This window comes from Suillus paluster (assembly GCF_016628075.1).
Source record: "Suillus paluster strain FC165 chromosome Unknown EDB91scaffold_29, whole genome shotgun sequence".
Taxonomy (NCBI): Eukaryota; Fungi; Basidiomycota; class Agaricomycetes; order Boletales; family Suillaceae; genus Suillus; species Suillus paluster.
In genome coordinates, this window is record NW_024537589.1 from 385,397 (window position 1) to 413,095 (window position 27,699).

At 49.7% G+C, this 27,699-nt stretch overlaps 11 protein-coding genes across 11 annotated transcripts; 7 read left to right on the forward strand and 4 right to left on the reverse strand.

The window, feature by feature from the left end:
- Positions 1 to 125: 125 nt before the first annotated feature.
- Positions 126 to 2,732, forward strand: EDB91DRAFT_1053950 (uncharacterized protein; the record flags this gene model as incomplete). The annotated part of the gene is made up of 6 exons (XM_041313793.1): positions 126 to 318; positions 380 to 510; positions 561 to 621; positions 670 to 781; positions 844 to 1,843; positions 1,899 to 2,732. 6 exons carry the CDS (start codon positions 126 to 128, stop codon positions 2,730 to 2,732), a joined length of 2,331 nt encoding a protein of 776 aa, XP_041176770.1.
- A 3,900-nt stretch (positions 2,733 to 6,632) lies between these two features.
- Positions 6,633 to 7,406, forward strand: EDB91DRAFT_1136529 (uncharacterized protein). The gene has a single exon (XM_041318839.1). It carries the CDS (start codon positions 6,672 to 6,674, stop codon positions 6,975 to 6,977), a length of 306 nt encoding a protein of 101 aa, XP_041176771.1. The 5' UTR covers positions 6,633 to 6,671; the 3' UTR covers positions 6,978 to 7,406.
- A 1,791-nt stretch (positions 7,407 to 9,197) lies between these two features.
- EDB91DRAFT_1053980 (uncharacterized protein) lies at positions 9,198 to 9,413 on the forward strand (the record flags this gene model as incomplete). Its single annotated transcript, XM_041313795.1, has 1 exon — positions 9,198 to 9,413. The coding sequence occupies one exon, from the start codon at positions 9,198 to 9,200 to the stop codon at positions 9,411 to 9,413; it is 216 nt and encodes a 71-aa protein (XP_041176772.1).
- Positions 9,414 to 10,639: 1,226 nt separating this feature from the next.
- EDB91DRAFT_398562 (uncharacterized protein) lies at positions 10,640 to 11,696 on the forward strand. Its single transcript, XM_041327117.1, has 2 exons — positions 10,640 to 11,571; positions 11,625 to 11,696. The coding sequence occupies exon 1, from the start codon at positions 10,850 to 10,852 to the stop codon at positions 11,465 to 11,467; it is 618 nt and encodes a 205-aa protein (XP_041176773.1). The 5' UTR covers positions 10,640 to 10,849; the 3' UTR covers positions 11,468 to 11,571; positions 11,625 to 11,696.
- EDB91DRAFT_1248961 (uncharacterized protein) lies at positions 11,543 to 12,193 on the forward strand (the record flags this gene model as incomplete). Its single annotated transcript, XM_041323001.1, has 3 exons — positions 11,543 to 11,571; positions 11,625 to 11,743; positions 11,919 to 12,193. The coding sequence occupies 3 exons, from the start codon at positions 11,543 to 11,545 to the stop codon at positions 12,191 to 12,193; spliced, it is 423 nt and encodes a 140-aa protein (XP_041176774.1).
- Positions 12,194 to 14,066: 1,873 nt separating this feature from the next.
- EDB91DRAFT_398466 (uncharacterized protein) lies at positions 14,067 to 15,038 on the reverse strand. The gene is made up of 2 exons (XM_041327116.1): positions 14,972 to 15,038; positions 14,067 to 14,917 (listed from the first exon to the last, which is right to left on the reverse strand). The coding sequence occupies exon 2, from the start codon at positions 14,857 to 14,859 to the stop codon at positions 14,185 to 14,187; it is 675 nt and encodes a 224-aa protein (XP_041176775.1). The 5' UTR covers positions 14,860 to 14,917; positions 14,972 to 15,038; the 3' UTR covers positions 14,067 to 14,184.
- Positions 15,039 to 15,183: 145 nt separating this feature from the next.
- On the reverse strand, positions 15,184 to 17,568 carry EDB91DRAFT_1053992 (uncharacterized protein; the record flags this gene model as incomplete). The annotated part of the gene is made up of 11 exons (XM_041313796.1): positions 15,184 to 15,398; positions 15,460 to 15,604; positions 15,668 to 15,872; positions 15,929 to 16,035; positions 16,096 to 16,186; positions 16,238 to 16,418; positions 16,473 to 16,526; positions 16,569 to 16,704; positions 16,768 to 17,140; positions 17,197 to 17,349; positions 17,423 to 17,568. 11 exons carry the CDS (start codon positions 17,566 to 17,568, stop codon positions 15,184 to 15,186), a joined length of 1,806 nt encoding a protein of 601 aa, XP_041176776.1.
- A 388-nt stretch (positions 17,569 to 17,956) lies between these two features.
- Positions 17,957 to 20,085, forward strand: EDB91DRAFT_398814 (uncharacterized protein). The gene is made up of 4 exons (XM_041327118.1): positions 17,957 to 17,992; positions 18,043 to 19,191; positions 19,244 to 19,970; positions 20,031 to 20,085. Exons 2-3 carry the CDS (start codon positions 18,120 to 18,122, stop codon positions 19,756 to 19,758), a joined length of 1,587 nt encoding a protein of 528 aa, XP_041176777.1. The 5' UTR covers positions 17,957 to 17,992; positions 18,043 to 18,119; the 3' UTR covers positions 19,759 to 19,970; positions 20,031 to 20,085.
- A 759-nt stretch (positions 20,086 to 20,844) lies between these two features.
- EDB91DRAFT_1336895 (uncharacterized protein) lies at positions 20,845 to 21,873 on the reverse strand (the record flags this gene model as incomplete). Its single annotated transcript, XM_041325555.1, has 5 exons — positions 20,845 to 20,951; positions 21,008 to 21,165; positions 21,216 to 21,353; positions 21,477 to 21,603; positions 21,723 to 21,873. The coding sequence occupies 4 exons, from the start codon at positions 21,871 to 21,873 to the stop codon at positions 21,060 to 21,062; spliced, it is 522 nt and encodes a 173-aa protein (XP_041176778.1). The 3' UTR covers positions 20,845 to 20,951; positions 21,008 to 21,059.
- Positions 21,874 to 24,028: 2,155 nt separating this feature from the next.
- EDB91DRAFT_1136595 (armadillo-type protein) lies at positions 24,029 to 26,984 on the forward strand. Its single transcript, XM_041318840.1, has 13 exons — positions 24,029 to 24,139; positions 24,191 to 24,386; positions 24,438 to 24,540; positions 24,592 to 24,662; positions 24,716 to 24,844; positions 24,903 to 25,154; positions 25,202 to 25,298; positions 25,350 to 25,492; positions 25,544 to 25,794; positions 25,844 to 25,939; positions 25,996 to 26,265; positions 26,316 to 26,724; positions 26,777 to 26,984. Exons 1-12 carry the CDS (start codon positions 24,134 to 24,136, stop codon positions 26,622 to 26,624), a joined length of 1,923 nt encoding a protein of 640 aa, XP_041176779.1. The 5' UTR covers positions 24,029 to 24,133; the 3' UTR covers positions 26,625 to 26,724; positions 26,777 to 26,984.
- EDB91DRAFT_1054151 (S-adenosyl-L-methionine-dependent methyltransferase) lies at positions 26,631 to 27,575 on the reverse strand (the record flags this gene model as incomplete). Its single annotated transcript, XM_041313807.1, has 5 exons — positions 26,631 to 26,724; positions 26,777 to 26,843; positions 26,901 to 27,352; positions 27,406 to 27,471; positions 27,529 to 27,575. 5 exons carry the CDS (start codon positions 27,573 to 27,575, stop codon positions 26,631 to 26,633), a joined length of 726 nt encoding a protein of 241 aa, XP_041176780.1.
- Positions 27,576 to 27,699: the final 124 nt, after the last annotated feature.

Sequence of the window (27,699 nt, forward strand, 5' to 3'; positions counted from 1 at the left end):
CGATCATCATCTCTCACCACATCGATGAGGGACAGTTGACCGCACTGCGCAGGCGTGAGCACTCAGCGGCGAGCAAAGTATTCAGTTTCTACTTCCCCACCTCGAGCGTATCCAGAGATATTTCCATGTCGAGCACCAATCCCGCCCCGCAGCTCGCAGAACGACCAGACATCCACAAATCATGCCGGACGCTCGAAACACTCGTGAATATGCTTAATGACTATTGCGAGGCTGCAGGGGCTATCGTCACATTACAGAAGAAGCTTTCCAAAGCTCTAAAGGAAGCTGCTGGGCTCAAGACTACTAGTGAAATTCCAGGTAAACTCTTTCTGATTTGCCCCCCAATACAATATCAAGCGTTCTCACGAAACTTGCGCAGCCAACGCTTTTATTGCTAGTGCCAGCATATTCGACGTCCTTTCCGACGTCAACGTCAAGTTTGCAAAGATAGCCAACAAGGAATGCGATGGGATCAGTTCCGAGGTGAAGAAGTGGTTCAAGAAGCTCGCAGTACGTCCCTCACATTCTCAACGCTATCAATACTCATGGAACTTCTGAAGAAAGAAGAGAAAACTCACGACGAGCGTATGAATGATTCAAACGCTCGCATCAAGCAAGCTGGTACGCCGTTCTCCGTGCGACCTGCATTGTCTCAACGGTTCATGTAAGGTCAGGCGTATGAGAAGAAGGCTAAGAAGAGCGCACGTGATGCTGGCGAGGAGCATGCTCGTTATGTCAATCTCCTCAGCGTGCTTGGTCCTGAGATGTCTCAGGAGAAATAGTGAGTTGCTCGTATGGCTGTTGGAGATGTTTGGATGTGAGTTGTGACCATCCATCCGACAGCAATCACACCCTGCTGGTGACGCAACAGCATACGTCGACTACGTATAGCATAGCAGCTTGTCTTTCAAGAGTTGCGGACGCAGAATGGGCCCGGACGTGCGAAAGCATCCGTCGCTTCTCCCCATCTATCGGACCACTCGAAGAATGGCGAGTTCTCTGTGAAGGCGCGTGGACCGGTCCCCTACCCGATGACCTACCGGACGAATCACCTCCACCTGCTCAAGCATCACCTTCCAATTGGGGTGTGACTGAATGGGGTCAGACTGCCCGCTCTGGCAAACAACAATACCCAGGCTCGCTCCCCTTTCCACCACAGAACAATTCCATCGACCTCGAACGCCCCCGCCCACCGTTCAGCTCCAACGAGCAGAACCAGGGCTCCATCAACTCGATTACGACACTCTCTGCGTTCCCCTTCCCCCCAACACATTTTCCTGTCCCGTTAGCTGCCAATGAAACAGAGCTGCATCGCCAGAGAACGCAATTGCGGAGTTTACAAGTTCCCCAGCCAAGCCAAACTGCTCAACAGACGTACTTACTATCGGAATCTCCGCAGCCGATCGAGAGTGCGCTTTCTGATACGCCTACGCTTGTTAGTAGCTTCAGGTCGCCTCCTGTGTCTCAGGGACCGACTACGCCACCGTCCTCGCACTATATGTACTCTGATAACTCTGATAACCATCCCGGAGAGAGAATTCCTCAGGAAATAGTGGGATCGGTTTTTTCGACGGGTAGCGAGAAGAAAGTCCCAGAGCTGTTCCGTGAAGAAGCAAAAGCTCATCGGTCGTCCCTGATCGCACGAGAAATTTCAAGCGAGAAAACACTCACTAACAAGCAACCAGAGCAACCTCCTCCAGGCGAGTTCGGTGCCTCAGTGGAGATCCGCAGCGCATTCAAGAGCCGAAGCATTGATGCCGCCAAGAAGTCGCTTGAGCGCACTGACAGTTCTGTGAGTAATGGAAGCGTAGTTGCAGCCATGCGCAATCGCTACAGTCGCACGGTTAGTATGATGTTTAGTTGTTGAGATAAGTCGGGTTGATTTTTTCTTCTTTCAGATTGAGCCTTCTTCTCAGGTGCCGAAGGATGTGCCACGGTTGCCGATGAGCGTTTCAGACCTCGCTTCTCGGTATCAGCCTATCGATGAGCCCATGACTCCTCGGCGCAGCAACGGTTCGCCGACTGCCGATAGACATGCGGTCGATCAGGACCCTCTTGTTTCCCGTGACATCTCTACCGGCGAAGAAGACATTCGAAGGCGGAGGCAACGCATAGAAGAGCTCGCAGAGCTGGAGCTCAAGGAGAAAGAGTATGAGCTTCGACAGCGCGAACGAGAACTAAATCAGAAAACACGCGATTTCGAGCGCGATCGAATGCAATTCCTCGACGCACGGAGTGACCGTATCAGTACGAGTACGAGCGACACCCCCAAAGGGCCGCGTTTGACGCTATTCCAGCATAAACGCGGATCGCAAAGCACCTCACACCTCGTGCCACCACCAAGCTCGACGTCTATACCGCGTCAGCGGGGTTCTCAATCTCCATCGCGCTCCCAACCGTCTTCACCCCTTCCTGCAAAGGGTCACGCACCATTTTGCGGCTGCGGTACTTGTTCTGTCACTAAATATAAGACACCAGAGGTTACGCCCTCCCCTCACGACCTGCGTCCTCCAGAGCCGCCCATTCTCTTGCGTCCCGAGAAGCCCAAGGGCTGGATACGGCGGCTGAGCATGCCCGCAGTCGGCGCGGCATTTTCGTTGGATGCGAAGAAGAATGCGAGCGCTACAAGTCTGAAGTCGGGTGTGCCATCTCCGGCTGATAATAGTAGACGGAGGAAACACAGTTTTGAACAAGGAATCAGTAATCGGAGCGTTGGGATGATCCGTAGGTGACTGTTTTGTCTTGTTTTGCTTTTGGATACGTGCTTGATTGGACCTATACCTTACTTGTTCTGCATTGATGGATCCCTTGCTTTGGCTACTTACTTACGACGCTACTGATTTACTCAAGATTTACCCATGATGAACTTCTTGCTGTGGATGGCTGTAATGGGCAACCGAATCTACATGATAGCCTCTTGCTATTACAGCCAGCCCACTACATTAAAGACGTACTTTTAGTCCCAGAAAGCGTTTCTGGGACTGGGTTCAATGATTGTACGAGGTGAGCAGAGAAAGGCATCTACACTGAAAACATATCATCACTTGCAATCTCTTGTGATGGCTCCTTCATTGCTACTGCCTCGTTCGATGAGACTGTTCAGCTGTGGAGCACAGAGATATGACAGCAGATAGGGGTGGTACTCAAATACACCGGGGAGGTTAGCAGTGTCGCAATCTCTCCCAATGGCGAGCTGCTTGTCAGTGGAGATGAACAAGGGATGGTTTGCCTCTGGTTCTTGAAGAGCATATTCAAGCAAAGCAAGTTGGAGGAGACAGAGAATGAAAAACCACAGGAACGGAAACCCCTTACTTGCAATGTCATGCAGGTGCGCTCTTGCCAATTATTGGTCCGCCTTGCTATTCATCGACATTATTTAGCTTGGTGACACGCGGCTATTCAGTCACCATGACAATGACAAGCACACTAGTAACGACGAATCATTATCGTGAGCTGTTTCCATTCGATGCGTCTACTTACCTGAGCTTGCTTTATATAGATCCTTGCTATAAAGACGGTAATCCGCAATGCATCCACTGCTAGGGACCTGCATACCGCCGAAGAGCTGCTGACCTGAGAGATTGACGCAGATGGCAACAGCCACGAACCCTATGCCAATTGCTCGGCTGTAAGGACGTGAAACTCCGAGTGGGATAATGTATTTCAAGACGTAGTCCAGGTCAGACGCTCTGCCTATCATGAGGCTGTTGAACGCAGGTTGACTCAGCTTGGTGAATAATCCATTACTATCCAGCCCTCGTTATTGGGCTATATTTCCAAGGGCATTGCTCTCTGCGGCAAGGAGCAGTTCTGCAGTTCTGGGACGCGACGGAAGCTTTCGATCTCGCTTCCATGTTTTTGAATCAGGATCTGATTACCATTAATCTTTTATTATTGATCAAGGTACTCTGATCACTATCTTTAATAGTCACTTTGTGATACTGAGACTTCAATGTCATTTTATCTAGGCTGTAGCACTTTTCAATGCCAATCGCCATGATGAGGCAATGCGGCGTGTCCAAAACCTCGCCATTGCCTATCAACACTTAGATACGCTTCCGTGCAGCGCTGTCAATGTGAGCTTTATGTCAGACCTCATGAGTTTTCACTCTCGAACACACTTGTCAGTCGTATTTATGCGTGCAGCTTGCAATGATTGCTTTCGAGGATAGACGTTACAATGAAGCTGCCGATCGACTCAACGATAGCATGCTCAGCATAGCCAACTTGTTCTTTTGTAGAACACTTATTGACCCTAGATTGAAAATATTCACGGTGGTGTGTACTGCGACGCCGCATGTGACACTTCCACTGAATGATTATGTCATGGTGTACTGTACAGCTCTTCGGTTGGGACTTGGATTCCTTGTGGCTAATTGTCGACCAAAGACGGTGCGAGGCATTCCTCCACGCCGATCGAGCGATCGAAGCGGTCAAATACTATCGATGCATGATGCACATGATTGACGAGGATGAGAATGTCAACTACCTTGGTTGGTCTACCAGTGAGTGCATTAGCAGCATAGACAACTTGAACATCGAGACTCATTCTGGTGTCGATCTTTAAGCAGGACTGCACTGCGCTCTGTGCCGCAAGGGAGACGAGGCCACTGCGAATTTTCGAGAGAGCTATTAAATCCTATTCAGCAGGGATAGAGCTGGATCCTTCATGCTACTCTCTTTGTGCGCACCGCAGTAAGGCAAAGTTGGGACGAAACCTCTTTGAGGAAGCCCTTCATGACGCGCAAAAGGTGCGGATAACGTCCATCATTTGTCTAGCAATTGTGCTGATATCGCAGATGCACAGGTCATTGAACCCAACTCTTCGTTGTATTTTAGGTACGAAGCGCAGCATGCAGTGTTTCACAAGGCTCAACGCTACGACGAAGCAATCGAGGCCTTCAAGGTCATGCTCTCCAGGCTTAACAATGCACTGGACCCGCAGATACGAAATAAGCTACTCATGCGTCGACGTGAATATGATTAACTTTTCTACAGAACTGCGTCAGCAGTATCGCAGTCCGTCCCAAGCAGATGGCGCTATTCGAAGAGCCATTGATGCTCAACTTGAAAACGCCCCACTTCGTCTGCTCAACACCTGCACTGGACGTTTATGCGATCGAGAGGCGCAGATCAACGCTTTGATGGAAAGCATAGAGTACAAGGAGATTTTATCATCATCGATGACGCATACGCCCCTCCAAACGGAACCCATCAGAGAAGCGGTCGCCAAGTACTTCAGTTGGGTCATGTCATCACATCGGTGGGAAGGCAAGGAACCACTGCTGCATGACATCCAGGGAAAGGTCGTGTACAAATTGGATCTAGTTGGAATGATTGTGAAGTTGCAGTCGTTCTGCCAGATCGCTCGTGATGCGGGGCATCACTGGGCATGGAACGATACGTGCTGCATCGACCAGCTCAACCATATTGAGCTCCAAAAATCAGTTCACTCCATGTTTTTCTGGTATCGTCACTCAGCACTAACCGTCGTCTATCTAACGGACGTTCTGCCTTCGTCGAAGTCTGGCGCACTCGCAAACAACATTTGGAACACGCGAGGATAGACTGTTCAGGAGTTCCTCGCTCCTCACAAGGTTGTCTTCTACCAAGCAGATAGGACCCTGTATCTCGACGACCGCTCGCTCGACCACAAGGAGTCAGTTGTTATCATGCAGGAGTTGCAGGATGCAACAGGTATAAATGTCCGGGCGCTCGTCGCCTTCCGCCCAGGGATGAGAGGCGCCCGAGAGAAATTTCAGTGGGCATCGAGTCGTGTGGCCACCTTACAGGAAGACATCGCGTACCCATTGTTTGGCATCTTCCGCGCCCACCTCCCTGTAATATGCGGCGAGAATAAACAGAATGCGCTCGGACGACTCTTGCAGGAGATTATAGCTCATTCGGGCGACATTACTGCCCTAGATTGGGTTGGAAAATCGTCCGAGTTCAACAGCTGTCTCCCAGCTGACATTGCCTCATACAAAGCTCCGCCATGCACCCTACCATCTCTATCCGAGGACGGGATCCAGACATCCATCTCTACGTTACGAAATACCGTGGCTCTGGAGTCGGCTTCGAAACTGTGATACAGCGCCAACACTTGCAGTCTTAAAATATGTCCTAAACCTCAGCAGTGCTCCTAAACCTCAGAAGACCTAATCCTTAACACTCCTAAACCTTTTCCGACCCTTTCCATAGAATATATCCAGTACTATGTAGTATGTTTATGAATATAATGCACCTCTCACTCAAAAATGGGATTAATTGATCATACATTGCTAGCATTTCTACATAACAAGGTTTAGATAAGGGTTAGGCCTACTGAGGGCCAGGAATGATGAGGTTTAGGACATGTTTTAAGACTGCAAGTGTTGGCGCTGCGGGCCGTAAGGTTTAGGTACAAGTCCCGTTTAGGACAGGTTTAGCGACGCTTAGCGTGAATTTGGCTCCCTTACGACTTGCAAACGACAACGACATTTTAGAATTGAATATTGAGCATCCCTAATAACCCTACTCAATAACAGTTTATTTCGCCAGTTTATTTTTTTGAGCGAGCAGGACGAAATAAACTGGAATAAACTGTCAAGTAAGGTTTGATGTGCATTCGTGTTGCGGAGAGTGAAATAGCCGCCGACCGACTTGCCGAGAGACTCTGCAAACGAACACTCATGGCGCGTGATAGCTCAGTGCGTCGACAACGACGTCGACGTCAGCATCAACGGATCAGCGAGAGAGAATCTACTACGAAACTCTTGGAAACTCTCGCAGTTGTGCTTCTTGCTGAGGCGAAAGACTCCGGGGATCAGCTCATTGCTGTTTCACTTGCATTGGTGGCCTTGGACCGCCGTCGACAGGACAGACGAAATGGTAGGTGCGGTAGACGAGGACCATATGACCAACAGAAGTCCGAGGATTTCTTTGACATCCTCCTTAATGTCTCGTCAGACAGGATGTTCAAAGTCTGGCTGCGGTGAGTTGTTTTTTTTCATATACTTCAATTCCTGACTTGCATAATACTGCGTAGTATGGACCGCAGGACTTTCTGGTATTTGCACGACCTCATCAGCAACGATCCCATGTTCTATCCATCCACGAGTGGCGGTCGACCCCAGCGCCCTATAAAATATCAACTCGCAACATTTCTATGTCGTGTAGGGGAAAAATCGGGGATTTGCAAAAGAGAGATGTGGTCCCATGAAGCAAGCTCGAGTGCGAGCTTCTGTTGTCCGTCTTCGCTCCAGTAGTCACTCATACTCGATGCTGGTATACTTTTGCTCCTCATCAATCGTACTTCGGCTGCTCGGCATCACAATCACTCTCAGTTCACTCCGACAACTTCGCGTATGAAATAAACTGGCAAATAAACTGCCACTCAATAACGCTGTCAGTTTATTTCCCACCGCTTATCGTTTGAGCAGCAAATAAACTGGTGAAATAAACTGTTATTGAGTACTGTGATGTACCGCCATTTGAATCAGTACCATCAAATGAATCACTTCATGCATAACACCAACACAACACAACCTTATGACTAGCAAAACACTATTATATACTCCTGCATACATGCATTATCACCTGCATGAATTTTGACTGACATTGAACGAGAAAAAATTATGATATGTCTCAATTACCACTGATGACACACCCCATTTTGGGCAATTTGAAAATTATGCCTCGAAGGGTGCAGCATTGACATTCGAAAACTCTTCAAAGATAGCTGGAATATATAGGAGTACCTTCTAGGTATCTATTACATTGAGATTTATCGAAATTCACGAAGTGTAGCAACTCTGGTGAGTGAAATGGTTGGAATGTATGTGTGACTCAGCAACTGTAAGATCCAAAGTGTAGTGTTTGGTAAGGTTCAATGCCTGATTTGTAGTAAGCATACACGTGATTCATTTGGCGGTACTGGCCACTTAATGTACCTGTTCACTGTTTTCGCTACACAACGCGAACAACGGTGTATTTTTGAAAAAAAAAATTGCAGAGATTGTCTGTACAAGTACATCTAATGTCTCCAACATACTTAGACAATGATATGAAAAGTTGTTGCGTATTGCGAAGCCAATTTGTAATGTTGTGATTCATTTGGCGGTACATCACAGTAGGGTTAATGGTTGCCCAGGAGTCCGAGGTGCCTTAAATTAAAGTTTAAATGACGTCACATATTTGTCTTGCCAGATACCAGTCTGGTGTTATTTGGGAGAATACTGGGTACTGAGTACTGAGTACTGAGCCTCGGGTCTGTCTAGTACATATATAGCGAGTTTAAATAGCTAGTAAATGTAAGAGCCCGTGAAAAAGAGATCTGAACAACACATCTAGTCACATCCAAGCCAAGACTCGTCCAAGACTCATAACCTTAGGTCTGGACTCTTTGTCGTCAATTGTGATCGGTTCCTTTGCCACTCGCTATCACTATCACCTTCCGGCAATACCGTGACTAAAGTCAACTTGGACTCTGGGTGCACGTCAACCAATGCTACCACGTCGGTGAGTCATGTGGTTAAATACAGGACGCAAATTACTGATACTCACGCAACTAGGGAGTTCGCAGCCTGATTTGCGGCATCCATCAGTGTGCGTGCACCACCAATTACAATTTGCACTGCCAGTGGCGGGGTCACTGGCAAGTATTGTTACAGCAGCCATACCGGCGAGGACAAAGTAGAAACGCATTGCAATGTTTGTGAGGATATGATATCGATATGGGATCAAATAAATCTGAAGGGGACAGTAGGAAAATGGCTTGCTTTTATGTGCTGAATATTGTTATTCATGGCGATGCCTATCCACCCTTTTGAACAGGTGCCAGTATCTGCAATGCCAGCAGACTGCCACCTGATATTTATATTATATCTTGAAGCGAGGTCAATGCCAGCTCGAGCTCGAATCTGATGTCGGGAACAACTCAACGTTTCGGGCCTTTCATAGCCTTTTTTTTTTCTATGACGCCTGGATTTTTCAGCTACCACGCATCAACTTGCAGCTCAACATCACAATTCAAATCAACCCGATACAAGTTGAGCGCACATCACTGTATGTGTCCGTTCCTTCCTGTGTGCAATCATTGATCAAAATTTAACACTCCTACCAGTTTTAGACTTCGCCTCTGGCCGAAGACCATGAAATTGAGAATGAATAGAATCGAACGCGTCTAGATCCCGTGCCACGCCATAAAACTCCCGTCGATGTTTTTGGAGATCTGCACAAAGAGTTTTATCATAGACACGCATGCCAACAGCGGTCAGACCTTGTGGCGTCATGTCGTAACCAGCATCTTGGCTCATCCAAACGGCTGGGAGGGCGCTCAGCGGACGAACGTGCGATGCGCCGCCGCACACGGTAGTCTGATTTCCGACACAGAAGACGGTCGAGCGCAGATCCGTTTCGTCACAGAAGCCTGAGGAGAAGCCAGTCTCCACGCGTGCATCCAGAGCGGTCTCGCGGCCGGTGTTCTTTCCACCGTGTGTATTCCGTCCGAGATATCAGGACATATCCCAAACATGAACTTCTTGTCTGACGCTACCACGCCAGAAGACACTGTTCCCCTTGAGTTCACATCGACGGAAGCTCCAAGGGACATTGCCGCCATTGCGGAAGTTTGCGAGGTCTCTACTGAGCAGTCCACAGAGACGCAATCCAATGCTCTGGGTATTGACGTTTCTGCGCCCGCACTCGAGTTCAATTTTACGTCGGAAGCACCAGTTGAATCAGCTGATGACGCCACTGGCGATTGGGGTTCCCCTGATATGGGCTTCCTCTGGTGGATGTGGTAGCACCGGATGGGGGGGCGGGGCGGCGAAAGGAGGTAGCTGGCCTATGCCAGCTGCACTCTCTTTCGGAGGCCTTGGCTCTAGTCTCGCAGGATCATTCTCTTTTCAGTGTGAAGTCCTTGCCGAAGCCTGAATCATCCTCGCTTCCAATTCAGGCCTCTCTTGGAGGATCACCATGGTCTCTGGCCTGTATAAAGTGAGACGAAAACCGACGAATAGCGAGAACCTGAACTGTGTCATCTGCGCCCACTCATGAATTCAGCTAGCCTCCTGCCATTGCCATTGCCACCATCCTTGCATCAGCCGTCTTATTGAACATTCTCATTTACCGTCAGTTTTACGGTGCTGCGCACTCCTTCACGCATTGACTTGCTACCAATCCTGTCCCGACATCCACAGACACTCACGCCCCACCCTCATTGTCATTCGAAAACACTTTTCAGACCACTTACTCGCAAAACTCGCTGTCGAATGGTGCACTGAATCCACGAGACGCACTCACTATAATTACACCAGGAATCGTGCATGAGCCGCCACCCTCAAACAACTTAAGTACCAGCATCGAGAAAGAAGATTGCTGCTGGCATAAACAAAAATGCACGAAAACGGCGCAACTTGGCAAGGCACCAGCACCCTCAGCAGACATTGGATTAGTGATTCAGTGTAGCATACCCACCAGCACTAACGGCACTTCCTCGGCCGAAGAAGTTTCAGCACCAACCCCTGCATACGGATCTCTACTTCACAGTGGTTACACAACAACATCTCAAGCGACGTCTGGTTCGTCATGATTCCACCTAGCCAGCCAGATACACGACTGGAGACCTACATCAGTGAACCCAGTGAGTTCTTGCTATGATCACATATTGCTTTATATTCTAATGTGACGAAACGTGAAACTAAATATGACTTTATATCGTAATATATATGCGGCTCGCCGGTTCTCTGATTAGTACCACACCTCGAAACGGCGTCAGCCACTTGGCATGCAATTTGTGTCTATATGTCTTGACAATCGATTCGAAACTTTGATATAATTACTTCTGAACCTGTGTGGCAGAACACGGATGGCCAGACCGAGAAGATCGTCGTCGCAGAGCGGCTCAAAGGCTGGGAAACCATTGAAGCAAAACTCGAGCAAACAATATGCCAGTGCTGAGGTTGCTGGCGCAGCTCGCACCAAAGAGCCGTTCACGCAGGAGACTGTCTCATATGCTGGATTGCACAGAAAGTCAGGGTATTGGGAAGTCTGTGTGAGGTCTGCGCAGACGTCTGTCTCTAGGTCTGTGTCAAGTCTTTGTCAGCGTTACCCGAGAGTTACCGGGGGAGGTCTGTCAGCGCTTCAGCCGCCAAAGGTCTGTCTGCCCGCCGTCTTACCTGATCATCTTATCCCGCCGCCCTCTCTCGTTTGCCCGCCGCCTCCCTCATTGCGCGCCGTCTCCTTCGTTGCGCTCCACCTCTCTCGTTGCGCGCCGTCTCCTTCATTGCGCGCCACCTCACTCGTTGCGCGCTGTCTCTCTCGTTTGTGCGCCACCTTTCTCATTGCCTGCAGTCCCTCCCGCCACCCTCTCTTGTTTGCCCGCCGCCTCCCTCGTTGCCAGCCACCTATACTTGAACCGTGGGCACCACATCATTCAGTCCCGTCCTTTGATTGTCCAATATTCCCCGCATACTGTGGCGCATGACGACCATTGATCTGGCTGTTGACTGCACTGGCTGTGGTAGCGCTGTCGCACTTACGATATGTCAGAGTGACCAGAATGGCAACGCAGGGAAGCCTATGGTCAGGGTAAGTGTCAGCTGCTTCGCATCTCTGCCTCCAACTAATTTCTTTGCTGTTAGCATGCGCGATGTCGATTTTTCAGATTCTTCCCCGAGCTCCTCCAATTACCTGATGTCCTTGCAATCATTCCTTCATCCAGCTGGTCCCCAACCCCCTCGTCATATTGAAGCCGTAACATGTAAGTACAAGTAGAGGGTGGTACTTACTTAGATCCTCGTGGAATATGTACTATAGTTTGATAATCTGTAGCGGGCCCTGCTAATTTGCATTCAGTGTCTCAGTTGAAACTTTCGCCAGCGGCAGGTTATTTAGAAGTGAAGTGTAGGTACGAAACAGAGAAAACAAACGACTAGCCATGCAGACGATATCGATCGAAACAACAACGTTAGAAAGCGCAACCTCTCCCGTCAGCGGTGATGTCGGACTGCCTTTCTTTCCTACATACGGCCGCGCTCAGGATGTTGTTGCGGTCGTCGATGCTGCAGGAGCTGTGGTAGTCGCGGGGGTCGTGGTGGTGGCTGGACTTGTTGCAGCAGCAGAAGATGCCGCAGCCTTCGGTTTAGCACTTGTCGCAGAGGAATTTGCAGCATTCAGCCATGCGTACTTCTCACCAAGTTCAGCAGTCTGACTTGCGACAGCGTCAGGATGTGATGTGATGTTTGGCTTTATAAACGAGAGAGACAGCGCGCAACGAGGTGGCGCACAACGAAGGAGACGGCGCGCAACGAGGGAGGCGGCAGGCAAACGAGAGAGGGCGGCGGGATAAGATGATCAGTGGTTATGTAAGACGGCGGGCAGACAGACCTTTGGCGGCTGACAGACCTCCCCTGGTAACTCCCGGGTAACGCTGACAAAGACTTGACACAGACCTAGAGACAGGCGTCTGCGCAGACCTCACACAGACTTCCCATTTCCTGGATGTCCTCGGATTGCAGTGGCTGATCAAGTGAGCTAGAGCTAATTCCCACGAATCACCTGTTTGACAATGGGTACCCGCAATCTATGAATATTATAAAGGACATCCGTGCTATCTAAGAGGAGCAACGACAAATTCGGCAGGAGCAACGGTACTTACACCAGCAGCTTCAGCGCCTCAATGGGCAACGGCAGTCTGGAGGGCCCACAGACTTTCAAGTGAGTATCCTATGTACTATAGGCGCTTCATCTCACGACCCTCAGGCCGTTTCCATTTACTTGATGCTTGTCTGAAGTCCAGGATCACACTTTCCGGGATGCAGACTCGAAGTGATAGGTATGCAGGTAATTAGCTCCAAGAATAGTGGTATCAGAAGTTCGTCAGTAAAGTAGATGAGTCGTGAGCGATATCAGAAAGCAGGGGACTAGCATAACACGTCCGAGCACCTTACTTTTTCTTCTTCTTTTTCCCTCCCTTGCTGGTTGTCGCTTTCATCGCTGGAGCAGATACCTTGGGTGCCTTGCCACCAGCTTCGTCTTTCTCTTCCTCGACATCATTACCCTCTCCGTCACCTGCCGTAGCGGCTGGCTCTCCAGGGCTGGCTTCTGCAGGAGGGTTATCTTCCGGTTTCTCTGTAGTCGTTGCTGCATCGGTTGAAGGTGGTGCTGCTTCTTCTGTAGCTGTTGGTGGTACCACGTCCGCTGGTACCTCAGCTGGCGCAAGAGACTCTTCCGTAGTCTGCACGGGCTCGGCCGATGTATCGATCAGTCCAGGAGCGTGTTCAACTGGAAGTGGGGATGAGTCAGGCCTCGGCGAGAGACTCTTCTTATCATCGGAGACGAGGAGGTTGCCGAAGGACCCTCCAAGAGAGCCGAGGCCTCCAAGAGAGGCCTGAACTGGAAGTGGGGATGATTCAGGCTTCGGCGAGGGCTTCGCGCTGCGGAGACCACCGAATGATCCTGCGAGAGTAGAGCCGAGGCCTCCGAAGGAGGGTGCAGCTGGTATAGACCAGTTACTTCCTTTCGTTGTCCCCCATCCGGTGTTGGCCTTCACAGTGGAGCCCCACCCACTGCTACCACCTCCACCAGAGGAACCCCAGGCGGGGGTAGAACCGACCGTCTCCTTCACTTCAGGGGCACCCCAAGCATCAACAATGCGCCAACTACCATCGCCGGTAGCGTCATCGGCTGATTCAGCTGGTGCTTCCGACGCGAAGTTGAGCTCGAGCGCGGGCGCAGAAACGTCAATACCCAGAACGTTGGATTGCGTCTCTGTGACAGTAAGAGTTGTCTCCGTGGACCGCTCAGCAGACACCTCGGAAACCTCTGCAATGGCGGCAAGGTCTCTGGGAGCTTCCGTCGAGGTGAACTCAAGGGGAACAGTGTCTGCCGGCGTGGTAGATGATGGAGGGCCCTCCACCCTTGTCTCTTGCGTAATCTCAACCGAGAGCTCTCTCGTTGTCTCGTGAAATATTTCAGACGCGATGTTGACATGCAACGAGTGCTGGGCTTCCTGGAGTGCAGGTGTGGGTGGCTCTGAAAGCTTGACGTCCACAATCTTTGGCGTGGCTTTGTGAGACAGCGGAGGGGGAACTTCATTCTTCGGTGTCGTTGGCTCGAGAGATCTGGATGTTTGAACGAGCGGTGAGGCTCCAGGTGTATTCGCCTTGGAAGTAGAGCCCCAGACGGCTGTAAGGGTCTCTGCTAGCTGTCCTGGACTCTTGCCCACGGTAGTGTCAGCCGGGTCGATCGGGGAAGGAGGTACGGTGGCCTTAGGAGTCTTGTTTTTCCCCTTCCCTTTGCTTTAGCAGGTTCAGCCTCCCGTCCGCGTGTTTCGACGGTAACTGGAGGTGTAACCTTAGAGGCGGCTGCAGGGATATGCTGCGAAGTAGCTGCATGGATGGATTGAGAAGCAGCTGAGATTGTGGATTGGGAAACGACCGAGGTCGTAGATTGGGAAGCAGTTAGATGGTCATGCTGGGAAACGGCCGAAGCAGAGACCCTAGAAGCAGTGGAGATCTTGCGGTCTCGCTCAACAGTGCTCGCAACAATTGTGGAAACCTTGGACGCGGTAGACACAGTACGTTCTCGCTCAGTCTCCCGGATGCTTCGATCAGCTGTGGAGACCTTGGATGCGGTAGATACAGTACGTTCTCGCTCGGTCTCCCGGATGCTTCGATCAGCTGAGACCTTGGACGCGGTAGACACAGTACGCTCTCGCTCGATCTCCCGGATGCTTCGATCAGCTGGGGGTGTTGGTGGCGCATGATGAGAAGTTGATGTTGAGTGGCTTCTCGCCCCGCGATCAGCGGCCGTTGGTGTTGGAGGCGTAGCAGTGACTACCTTGGAAGCGGATGACTGAGTTGTGACCACGCTCATTCGGCGATCTTGGACTTCTATGAACGTGGCCTCCACGCGTGAGGTTCCATGAGGAGTCCTGATACCTGATATTAGCGACTCTCGAGAATTAGTGCGAGAGGGAGCGACGGACTGAGAGCGTGACGGTGCAACAGAATGAGAGCGCGATGGTGCAACGGATGCAGAACGCGATGGGGCATAGTCATCCTCAGAGACGTCCTGTTCATCTTCGTCCGCACGATGACCGCTCTCGCTGTACACGATAGATGCAGGTCCACTATAGACAGAGTCAGAGATGTAACCAGTCCTATGCAGATTTTCACATACTACTTGGTCGTTCCCTAATCATAATCGACTCAGGACACGTGACAAAAATACACGGAAATTACGCACGTTGTCATTCCACTTTATCCGCGCTTTGAACTCGGTGAGACCAAAGTGGATCTCGACACTGAACACGATCGTCCAATATGTTTTGCCGTTCTTGCCATGTTTAGGCTCCGCACTTCCACTGAGAAGCGATAGATCGGCCCGGACTACGCACAAAGTCGAATAATCCTCTGGAGGAACGGAAGACCATGGATCAGCATGGGATTCGGGCTCGTGTTCAGGGCTACCCACCTGCGTGGCGTAAAATCCACTGCGGAATCGTGTCACCACCTCTATAGCACCATATCTCCACCTCAAATACAGAAAGGGTTGACAGATTCGTGAGTTCGGTGCAATATTTCCGCGAGAATACCGTGGATTCCTTAACCTTCACACACTGCAAATGTGCACGTTCCTAAAGTCAGCCCACGTTCCAGTGTAAATGTCACTGAATACGTACCCGAGCAAGAATACAGTCAAATGCATCTGGCAATAGCCGAGGACCGGAAGGAAGCTCGCAAAGTCTGTCCCTTCGAGACAGGTGCTCCGCATCACTAGGATCATACTCACGTAGGTACTCCACACCATACATGAATTTCGACATGCGGGCCGAAACATGGTGATCGCAGTAAAAGCCAAGTGCACCATCGGCCACAGCTTTCGAGCTAGATCATACAACATTAGATACATGAAACACTGGAATGATCATGTAGCTACTTACGTCTGGCTGTCAGGTCTGCTCACAGAGATCTTCAGTGGCGCAAGGCGTTCCTGTAACTGAGTGAAGAGCCATGGGCTGGCCGCGAATCCTCCCACCAACCAAACGGACTATGAAAAGTAGACCGTTTATTAAGACCTCGTGTTGCTGGTCGATGATGAGTAACGTACTTTGATCATCCCTTGCGACGCGTCAACCTGGGCTTTGATCGATTCTATTGCCGCCTGGACAGAGGGCTCGAAAAACTCCGCCACCTCCGCACTATCGAGTACGGTCATTGTCATCATAATGGATGTCCATTCCGGTGCTTACCCATTGAGCTTTAGCTGGCCTCCACGGATGCCAGCTGAAGCATCTTTGTCGAGCGGGGATCCGAATGGAATGAATTGCAGTTCTTTCTTGTCTCGGAATAGTCGTTTGGTCGTCTCATCGAAGCGTTTCGTGATGTGGTCGATCGAATCTGGAGTACCGTACTTGGAACCTCTGAGCTTCTCTGTACACATAATGAGATGACGCCTTGCGTATGATGCAGCCAATGATAGTTCACCTTCGAGGAATTCCCTTGCCCTTCGGCTGACGAACACAGATCCGGCAAATATACCTTCGGAAGCAAACGATCAGATATGAAAATAGACAGAAGGACGCGTCACCGCATTCTCACAATCAGGAGGAGCTACCTCCTCGATTACCAAGGGATTTGTTCCTCGGACTGCGTACGAACTGATATCAAGCGTGCCACCACCTGCATCAGCTACGAGGAATCCGTGCCTGGATGGATTCTACGGGCCACGTCAGACAAGAAGTTCGTGTGTGGGATATGTTGGAATACACACGGAAAGAACGTCGGCCGCGAGACCGCTCTGAACGCACGCGTGGAGACTTGCTTCTCCTTCTGTAACGAAACGGATCCGCGCTCGACCTTCGTCTGTATCGGGAATTAAACCACCGTGTGCGGCGGCGCGTCGCATCTTCGTCTGCTGAGCGCCCTCCCAGCCGTTGGGATGGCTCAAGACGAATTCGATGCTGGTTTCGACATGGTGCCACAAGGTCTGACCGTTGGCATGCGTGTCTATGATAAAACTCTTCGTGCAGCGGAAGAGATAAGCAAGAAAGTCTCCAAAAACATCGACGGGAGTTTTATGGCGTGGCAGCGGACTTAGACGCATCCCGTTCATTTTCAATTTCATGGTTTTCGGCCGGAGGCGAAGCTTGAAACTGGTAGGAGCGATAAATTTTGATCAATGATTGCACAGGAAAGAATGGACACATACAGTTCCGTTTTGATCCATTCCTCGTCTTCGGCCTGACTGATTATGGAGGCATTGTCGGCTTCGGCACCTGCGGCCATGACTCTGCCATGCTTGTCATAATACATGATGGAGGGAATCTTTGAGTTTCCAGCTACATGTTCTTGACCAGGGAAACTACCCAGGGTAAGGGCGGATGCGCTTGCTGTCAGAGGGTATGTGGGACGCGTGATTCGCATGAGATACTCACCGAGTGACACCGTGAATTTTTGGGACCTCGCCTGGTTCGAGGAGGGCATATGATACACCACTGAAAGTGGTTCCGACGTCTAGAGCAATGATGAGTGCACGCGATGAGCCACTATAGGGCTTTCGCGTGTCAGAAATTGGCTTCATGCCAGGTGTAGATCAAGTAATACAGGGTCGAATTGCTGGGAGATTTACTAAGCTTACAAGGCCATATATGTAGTAGAGCGGAGGGGCGGGTGACTCGATTAAAGGCAGTCCACACGAGGATGCGACGAGGATGATCGCAGCGTGTCAGCAGTGCAAAGGAGCACCGACAAGGTGCTAGAATGATCAAGTGAAGTTAATAAGTAAAAAGATGATTGGAGATTGCCACGAGGATGATCACGTACGTGTATTTTGAGTCTTTTGCCAGCTTCTGCCATTGGCTTTCCACGAACAAAAACGCAACTGCCTCGAGGCTAAAGAAGAAAAGAACCTCGTGCTGCGCTGGAAATAGGGCTATTAGTGACCTTGCCTGTACAGCAAAGGTTTACCCAAGGAGGGAATCCTAGGGAATCGTTACCAGGCTCAAGTGATTATATCTACCCTTATATCTTCCTATAAATTTTTTCGCTAACGAAGGGATCAAAGTGATAATCGAGCATTGACAACGGCTGACTACTAGCAAGCAACGGTGTTTGGTTGTCCGTTCAGCCGCCATGCTCCCTATCGCTAACTTGAATCTCAAAGACTTATACCAATCAACCTTCGAATTCTTTGCCTCGCGTACTCCATCCTTCTCTTTCAGCGCTGAATCAACTGACGACTCTGACTCTGATCATTCCTTTCCACCAACACCCAGTGACCTTTCGAACCTACTTCTTCATCCAGAGGAGGTGTGTCTTCCATTACGTGACAGGTTGGATGCTGCCGAGCGCACCCGCTGTCATACTACATCCTCTTATCGTTCTTTCGGAGCCTCTGCTGCTGCTTCAACTCTTTATTCAATGCGCCGAGAACACGATGCCATAAAAAATGAGCTCTCCAGAACTCAAGCTGAAGTCGCTCGCTGGGAGGAGAGGTGTAAAACCCTCGAGAAGACACTCAAGGAAACGAAGGACCTCTTGAAGGTCAGAGACCAGGAGATCCAAGTGCTCAAGAAGGAGCGTGATAGGAACTCTCCCGAGCGTCAGCTAAGAGAGCGCACCTCCATGCACATCGATCGTCGACGAAGCCGTGATCCGGTTCATCATCATCGATCAAACTCATCCCAGTCTCAGCAGATCCGGCTGAGCGCTGACTGGTCAGAGATCCGTGACGACACCTTATCGCAGACCAATGGCAATCATCGCCGTATTGCCAGCGACCCTCACCCAGATAACATGTCCACCGTCTCCGAGGAAGAGCGAGCCCACTCTCGCAGCTTAGAGACTTTCCTCAACAAGATTGATTTGTGGTCTGGCGCGCAGGTCATACAAGCCGTGCAAGATCTCAACTCTGAGATTCTCCAGTTCGCGGCCTCTGCCACAGAGCTTTGCACCTTCTCCAAGCAGCGCCCTAACTCAGCCAAGGTGACGCAAGCTTCCTCCGAAGTTGCCACGAGGTTGGGTAGTGCCCTGAGTCGCTTATTAGCGACTCGGGATCACTCCCAAGATCCTATGCTGGTTCAGCTAGCTCTCCAGGGTTGCATCTCGTACTGCATATCCAGAGCACTATCATCGTTTTGCATCGGTTACCAGTCCAAAGCCAACATCACTCTGACCCAAATCTACACCCACATGTTCCAGTCAGGTGGGTCCCCCAAAATCATTTTGTCGCTTGCAATTCACTCATATCGCTTCAGAACCTCAACCAACTTCATCACGATGGAGAGCTCTGACTCATAAACACATTCACGAGCTTCACCCCGAGCTCAACGATTACGCGATCAACGAGATGACGGAAACGATCTTTCGCTGGTCGTTAGACATATTCCTCATCTCTGGCAGCACCAATCCGCAGCCCAACCCGGCTTCTCGCGAGAACTTCCGTGGGCGCTTCGGGGCTCAAGTCAAACGTATCTCCAAGGCCGCTTGCAGGCTCGCGCAAGTGACAAAGGAGGAGATCATGTCAGCGAACTTCGAGGTTATTGCTGCGGATAGCGGCCAGTCGTTTGATGGGCAGGACATGACGGATGCCTTTGAAGACTATGGATCGTCAGATGGCGTCGTTCTGTGCACAACGGAACTAGGCCTACGGTGCTCGACGAGAAAGGGCACGAGCGATACGCCAGCTTCAGAAGAAAATATAGATCGGCGTATACTGTTACGACCCAAGGTGGTTCTTGAATCTGTTGTGGAAGTTATTGACCCGCGATGATGTCTCTTTCTTGATAATAATCTTCTGCTGCATCTATGTTACCCTACATAATTCCCCTCATTCATCCATACCACCCACTGCTGTTGTATTGTCTTTGTACTTATACTTACTTCATACTTCACGGACATTGCTCGTATCAACTTACCCGGATATTGTTTGTCATTGTTTAATCCTAATGGTGCTACTCAACAAACTCAAACATCCGATCGCAAGTGAGTATCCTATGCACTATGATAGGGGCTCGTTTTCATTCACTCGATGCTGTAAGCCAGATGCTTACAGATCGAGAGTCACGTGAACGTTTCCGTTATAACACCTCGCTTGGCCTTGTTTATCGGAGACTCGTGTCTCTTACATACCATCATATTGCTCTTCTGTATCACGCTCAGAAATCCACGGTTTTGTTCTATTAACTCTTGCCTGATTCGTTTAGTGTTTCCCGCCATCACCCTGGCGGGCTTCCAGATGCTTGTCTTATCACGTATCAAAGGTTCGTCAGCCGTAAAGTAGATGAGCCTAGAGCAACATCAAAAAGCATAACACGTCCGAGCATTTCTTCTTTTTCCCTCCCTTGCTGGTGGTTGCTTTCATCGGTGGAGCAGATACCGTCCCTTGCCATCAGCCCCTCTTTGTCTTCTTCAGCATCACCACCTGTCGTAGCGGTTGGTTTTCCAGTAGCAGCAGCGCTGTATTTTACAGGAGGGCTCTCTTCTGCCGTTTTCTCTGTAGGCATCGCTGCATCGGTAGAAGGTGATGCTGTTTCTTTTGTAGTTGTTGGCGGTATCGCGTCCGCTGGTGCCTGAGCCGGCGCAGGAGACTCCTCTGTAGTCTGCACGGTCTCAGCCGATGTATTGAATAATACTGTCTCACCAGGAGCATATTCAGGATGTGGGGATGCGCCAGGCCTCGGCGAGAGACTCTTCTTGTCATTGGAGATGAGAGGGTTACCGAGTAATCTACAAGAGAGCCGAGGCCTTTCAGAGATGGTTTAACTGGAAGGGGGGATGGTTTAGGCTTCAGCAAGGGCTTCGCGCTGAGGAAATGATCCTCCGAGACTAGAGTCAAGGCCGTTGAAAGAGGGTTCAGTTGGCATAGCCCAGCTACTTCCTTTCGCCGCTCCCATCCGGTGCTACCGCCTCCACCAGAGGAACCCCAGGCGGGGGTAGAACCGACTAGCTATCATCACAAAAAACCTACAGTCAAAGATATGATATGAGTGCGGTTACCATCTTAGCAGTTTAATATTAACCATTGGTCAGCACGAATCGTGAAGGACCGGCATCATGATATTGAATCAAGAGTTATCTCACATTGAGATGCGGAAACCACTTAGCAAGGTCCCGCTGGTAGGTTTCATGATCTGTTGGAAGTGGCAAGACTTGTCGATGAGCACGATCCACGAGTATTCTACATGATGTTATGACACAAGCAGGTAGACTTGCAAGTTTGTGACTCACTCAATGACACACTTAATACAAAGTTCCAGATTTGACTGTTGTGTAGACACTAGGCACAACCGCAATTCTTCGTCGTCCAATGCGAAAGTAGTGCGTTCCACCAGCGTGTCACAGTTTGCGTTCGGACCGCCGCCTTCACTTCAGTGGAATTCCAACCATCATCAAGACCCCAACCATCATCGCCAGTGGTGTCATTAGCTGATCCAGCTGGTGCTTCCGACATGAAACTGAACTCGAGTACGGGCGCAGAAACGTCAATACCCAAAACATTGGATTGCGTCTGTGACAGAAAGTGTTGTCTCCGTGGACTGCTCAGCAGACACCTCGGAAACCTCTGCAAGATCCCTGGGAGCTTCCGTCGAGATGAACTCGAGAGGAACAGCGACTACTGGAGTGGTAGTTCATGTGTGGGATATTACATGGAAAGAACATCGGCCGCGAGACTGCTCTGGACGCACGCGTGGAGACTGACTTCTCCTTCTGTGACGAAACGGATCTACACTCGACCTTCGTCTGTATCGGAAATTAAACCACCGTGTGCGGCGGCGCGTCTCATCTTCGTCTGCTGAGTGCCATCCGAGCCGTTGGGATGATTCAAGAATTTGATGCTGGTTTCGACATGGCGCCGCAAGGTCCGGTCGCTGGCATGCGTGTCCATAATAAAACTCTTCGTGCAGGTTTCCAAAACATCGGCGGGAGTTGTAGCGTGACAGCGGACTTAAACGCATCCCATTCATTTTCAATTTCATGGTCCTCGGTCAGAGGCGAAGCTTGAAACTGGTAGGAGTGTTAAATTTTGACCAATGATTGCACAGGAAGGAATGGATACATACGGTTCGTTTTGATTCATTCCTCGTCTTCGGCTTGACTGATTATGGAAGTATTGTCGGTCGTATGAGCAGATAGTGACCCTATCGTGACAGCGTGTAGAGAGGCTATTGCAATACGAGGAAGCATTCCGATTCCAATTCTGAACACGTTCGAAAGTTGGTGACACAACCCGACACAAGTTACAACGCATGACACATCACTGGCGCCCAGCGGGTTGGGTTGAGATATTTTTGAGCTGCAAGTTGATGCGTGAAGGCGTCATAGAGATGACGGAAACAGCTATGAAAGGAAACGTTGAGTTGTTCCCGACAGCGGATTCGAGCTGGCATTGACCTTGCTTCAAGATCTTTTTAGCAATCTACTGGCATTGCAGATAATCTGTTTGAAAGGGTAGATAGGTCACGGTATCGTCATGAATAACAATATTCAGCATATAAAAGCAAGCCGTCTTCCTACTGTCTCATTGAGATCCAATACCACGTTCTCACACACAATGCGTTTCTCTTTTGTCCTCGCTGTTGTTGCTGCTTTGACAGTATCAATATCTGCAGCATCAATACCTGTCAGGGACCCTGCTAGTGTCCCTGCCAGTGAAAAATGTCCTTGGCCTTGCATCCGTACTTCAGCCTGCAGGCACTGCGATGCACCTAGATGCGTGAGTATGCGTAGTTTGCGTCCTGTATTAACCACATGACTCACCGACATGGTAGGTCTTCTTATCATGCGTTAGTAACTAAGTTAGTCACGGGTGTTACCGGAAGGTGGGGTGCAACTGTGACTCGGACGGTTGCCTTAATCGAGTGGCAAAGGAGCAGACAACGAAGAGTGCTAGTCCAGACCTAAGGTTACGAGTCTTGGTTAGATATGACGATGTGTTTCAGAAGTAACTTTATCGCGGGCTCTTATAAGCATTTATGTAGTAGTGAAACATACATTTTCTTTCTCTGCTGATGTTTTCTGCTTCTTGGCCCAATTTCTGAAGTTTTCAATCGCTGACTGGATTTTCCGTGTACGCTTTGGCATTGCGGCGGGCTGGTGATTTCAATATTCAGCGACCACCAAACATCTGCATCAGAGGTGATTCAGATGAGTGCCTTTAGATCATCTTAGTACTCCATTGTTCGTAAGACCAGCTCCTCTTGCAATTCAACACAAATAACAGTTTTAAAATGGAGAAAGTATGAAGAAGGACACATTCTGTAGATCTTCCTTTCAATTTTAAATCCTTCTCTTTGCTGTCGCAAGTGATCATCGGTTTTGTCACACTTTATCACACTTTAGCACGTGACGTTAACCGTAACTGTTTGAGGACTATCTTATGTACTGTACTTCCTATTCAGTACATCTCAAAATTCAGTACATCTCAAAATTTCCTTCAAATCTAATGCGACCTGGGGGCGATCAGAGACGTCATGGCATCAGCCTGCCTAAGTCTTTACTCGAGCAGATCAACGCCTCAGGTAAGCCTACATATCCCTCACCTTGAAGCCTATCGTGACGATATATGCAGAGCAGAGCTCTCATCAACATAAAGGTGGTCATACCCATGGATCACGCAAGGACGCACGAAAGCAGGAGCGAGTAGAGCGTAAAAAGAGAAAGGCGGATCACTTCCTGAACAGTACGCACTCAGCCAAACGGAAGACGGAGGAAGAACACGTCGATTCACCACAGCGAAAGCGCATGAAGACATCACAAGAGTCAGTTTCTCGACCACCTACCACAAAGCCACATCATGCAGCCACCAGCAAGGTACTATCTCGTCATAGAACCGATGAGCCGCACACCACCGAAACCGTGCCAAAGCAGAAACCTAAAACCACTGTGCTAGAGAGGCTTGCGAACAAATCAGCAGCTAAACCTAGCAAAGTTACATCGAAGGGCCCTCGAACTCGCGAAGAAGAGGAAGAGGATGCATATATCGCGTATCTTGAATCCAAGCTTGGGTATGCTGGTGGTGGTTCACGCCGTAAGGATGATGACATGGATGGACTGGGAGGTGTGCACTCATTGTATCTTTTACTGAAAATGCATCTCACATTTTTTGTGTAGATCTATTTGACTTCACAGAAAACGTCATATCGGCAATGCCAGTAAGTTCCCTTTGAAAGCTACGCGTTGTGTCGTGTCTGAGAGTCACACAGGGCTCAGATTTGGATGACGAACTGGGGGATGAGGATCAATCGACATCTATGGAAGATGAAGAGTGGGGTGGCCTTGATGAGCTCAGCGGGAGTGACGCAAGCGGGGCTGCCGAAGATGATTCGGCGGACGAGAACGACCATGATACGACAGAGGCGACACAAAACAAGCCTTCCGACGCTCGACCTAAGTCTGCTGGTCAGTTTTTCTACACGCATTGTTCATGGATTGGAATTAATTTCTTTACAGGGCCCTATATACCGCCTGGACTGAGAAAACAAGCCAGTACTGATACAAACGAAACAGAGGAACAAATCAAACTTACTCGCCAGCTGAAAGGTCTGATAAACAGGTAATGTCTTTCTATATCGTCATGTTCCACGCTAATTCCAGCTGCACTCAGAATGTCCGAGCAAAATATCGCAACCATTGTAGATAGCATCGAAGAGGTATATCGCAATCACCGCCGACATGGTTCGTGCTCGTTTTTATCTGTACTGAGCGTGGCGCACATGTGTTTTCCTCAGACATCACCTCAACTCTCACCAACCTCATCATTGATGGCATCTCATCTCATTCAACCCTTCTGGACTCGTACGTTGTCCTCCACGCGGCTTTTATATCTAGCCTCCATAAATTGATCGGCACTGCGTTTGGTATGTGTCTTCTAAAATGACACTCCGTAACGTAAGCTAATGCGCCGCGTGCACTCAGCGGCTTACTTCGTTCAGAACGCAGCTGCGTCATACGAACAGCACCTCGCTTCGGTGGACGAAAAGTCGACAGCCAACTCAACTGAAGTCCCTGAAGACCTAGGAAAAGAGTGTTCTAACCTTGTCGTGCTTTTCTCAGAGCTGTACAACTTTCAAGTGATCTCGTGTATTCTTGTTTATGATATCATCCGCGGTCTTTTGGACAAGGACCTTTCCGAGTTCAGGGTAGAGCTTCTGCTGAAACTTCTTCGAAGTAAGTACTGCCCTGTCTATTCTCGACGCATCTCGAGTTTGTGCTAGGTTCCGGTCAACAGCTACGACAAGATGACCCTATGGCATTGAAGGACATCGTAACCCTAGCACAGTCCCGGGTGGCCGGACACGCCGATGCTATGAGGTACCACCGCTCTCATGTTATTTACCATCCTCTTCTCACTGCAAAACACAGCTCACGCACGCGTTTCATGATCGAGACCCTGAACAACCTCAAGAATAACAAGATCAAGAAGACTGCCGCAACACAGCATCAGGGGGGCGATGCTGTGGAGCGGATGAAGAAGTTCCTATCAAGTCTGGGGAAAAAGAAGCACGGTATGTGGTTCTTCCGTCGGGTTATCTGAGATGATGCCGATGCGCAGGTAGTCCTTGCCCATGAACCATTGCGGATGACGTTAGAGGATCTCCATTTGGCGGAGAGCAAAGGAAAGTGGTGGCTTATTGGCGCTGCATGGGGCGGAGATCCACTGGTCGATCAGCAGCACGAAACTCCCCAGCAAGGTGGGGAAGCTGAGACAACTGACGTTAGCACCGCCGCGCTCCTAAAGCTTGCAAGGAAGCAGGGCATGAATACAGATATCCGCCGAAGTATTTTCGTGGTGCTCATGAGCAGCGATGTAGGCGTCATGTCATATCCCTGCTATCAAATCTCATTTTCTATTGTAGGATTATCTAGATGCTTGCGAACGACTTGCGCAACTCGGCCTCACGGAAGTCCAGCAGCGGGAGATCATCAGAGTCAATTTGCATTGCTGTGGAAATGTACGTGATTCCATAGGAATTTGTATCGCCGTTGTTGGCTGATCCAATTTTCATAGGAAAAATCTTATAACCCGTATTACACACTCGTCTGTCAGCATTTGTCTCAGCGGTCACATTCCTACAAGATCACGCTGCAGTTCTGTCTATGGGACTTTCTCCGGGACTTGGGCGAAACCAGCGTCGGCGGGGTAGAGGTAATCAAGAGCCTGAAAGATAATGATGTAGGGTTTGATGTTAAATCCATGTCGCCATCGCGGATGAAGAACGTCGCTAAAGCATATGCATGGTGGATAGCCAAGGATTGCTGTACGCTGACGATCTTCAAGGTGAGCCTTGGCCTATTCATGCAGGGTGCTGCTGACACGAGGATTCGCAGCCTGTGGACTTCACGTTGCTCAAGCCGCAGACACGCACTTTCTTGAAAGATTTGTTTATACAGCTCTTCGTTGCCAGCCAGGTCTCATCGCCCATGCTCAGCAATGACCCCAGTGACTATCCTTCCACGAGAAACCGTGGAGCGCTCGAAGAGATATTCTTGAAGACGTCGAAGATTGAGAACCTTGGCCTCGGACTGATATTTTTCATGTCCAACGTGTTCAAAGGAGAGGACGGGTTCTTGATGTGGGCTAGTTCATTGGCAAAAGAGACGTTGCAGACAAGAATGGATCACATCCCAAAAATATAACGATGCTTATTTACGAGATGCAGCTTTCGTGAATGCTACACTAGAACATGCACTACCGGTGCTCCCACCAAATGAAATGGTTGGGTGCACTATGCGAGAACTGTGGGGAGAATATCAAGATCAAGTTTCGATAGGAAATTGGCGTCACATACTGATACTGCAGGCCTGTTTCTTCGGTAATGAACTTCGATTGTAGCTCGGCCTCGGTAAAGTTGCAAGCTGGGTGAAGAGTCCTTGTTCAGTTTGCATTAGCCAAGTGGCGCGGAGCATACGCACATGTGATCAAAAAATGTCCGCCTAAATTCAAGAGCTTCGCGATACGCATCGGATAACCTTCTACTGGGATCCTTCCATTCTCATCCTTCTCCATCAGCGCGATGGCATCGTATGTGCCTTTATCCAGGATCAGGTCCCAAGCTCCGTTATCATCAGCTTTCTGATTATCTGGGAGCAACGGTGGGTCCTCCTGAAGGAAATCGCACACTCTAAACGTAACGGCCGTAAGATTCCGAGATTGCGCCACCGACTGAGCAAGCTGGACAGCTCCTTCACTATAATCGATTCCTAGGAGTCGACGTGCTGGATAGCATGCTTCTCCACGTCCCTCCGCGAGTGCGAATAATAGTGCACCATTCCCACTGCCAACTTCAAGGACTGACATATCGGGACGCGGAGGGGCATACTGGTTAACCCATTTGACCATCTCGTTCATCGACTTTTTACCAAACCTAGGCACCTGAAGTATAAATACAATACAATAGGAAGCGATGCGAATATGCACCATATTTCACCTTCATCACCGTTTTCACTGAAGTTCTCCAATTCTTCTTCGTAAACGTTATCCCAGCTGATTACCGATGAGTGATGGGACCTACAAATTTGCGAAGAGAGTGAACACGCCTACTGGTCTTTCGTACCAAGCTTTGAGGGCTCGAGTTCTGAAGTATCCATGACGTTTCGCTTGGTGATCAAAGATCTAAGAGCAACGATGAATGCTGCTCTAAGGTACTGCTTAGTAAGCCGGTCAAATCAGTGGTGACCAGCTTTTCATATGTATGTGATCATTGTGAGGACT

Excerpts from the sequence above, each read along its gene's own strand:
- EDB91DRAFT_1136529 (XM_041318839.1), top strand. The coding sequence starts at position 6,672 with ATGGCGCGTGATAGCTCAGTGCGTCGACAACGACGTCGACGTCAGCAT.
- EDB91DRAFT_398562 (XM_041327117.1), top strand. The coding sequence starts at position 10,850 with ATGGCCAGACCGAGAAGATCGTCGTCGCAGAGCGGCTCAAAGGCTGGG.
- EDB91DRAFT_398466 (XM_041327116.1), bottom strand. The coding sequence starts at position 14,859 with ATGAGCGTGGTCACAACTCAGTCATCCGCTTCCAAGGTAGTCACTGCT.
- EDB91DRAFT_398814 (XM_041327118.1), top strand. The coding sequence starts at position 18,120 with ATGCTCCCTATCGCTAACTTGAATCTCAAAGACTTATACCAATCAACC. Across the intron at positions 19,192-19,243 it reads CACCCACATGTTCCAGTCAG|AACCTCAACCAACTTCATCA; the intron begins GTGGGTCCCCCA and ends ATATCGCTTCAG.
- EDB91DRAFT_1136595 (XM_041318840.1), top strand. Across the intron at positions 24,387-24,437 it reads CGCTCGACCTAAGTCTGCTG|GGCCCTATATACCGCCTGGA; the intron begins GTCAGTTTTTCT and ends ATTTCTTTACAG. Across the intron at positions 24,663-24,715 it reads TCGCAATCACCGCCGACATG|ACATCACCTCAACTCTCACC; the intron begins GTTCGTGCTCGT and ends TGTTTTCCTCAG.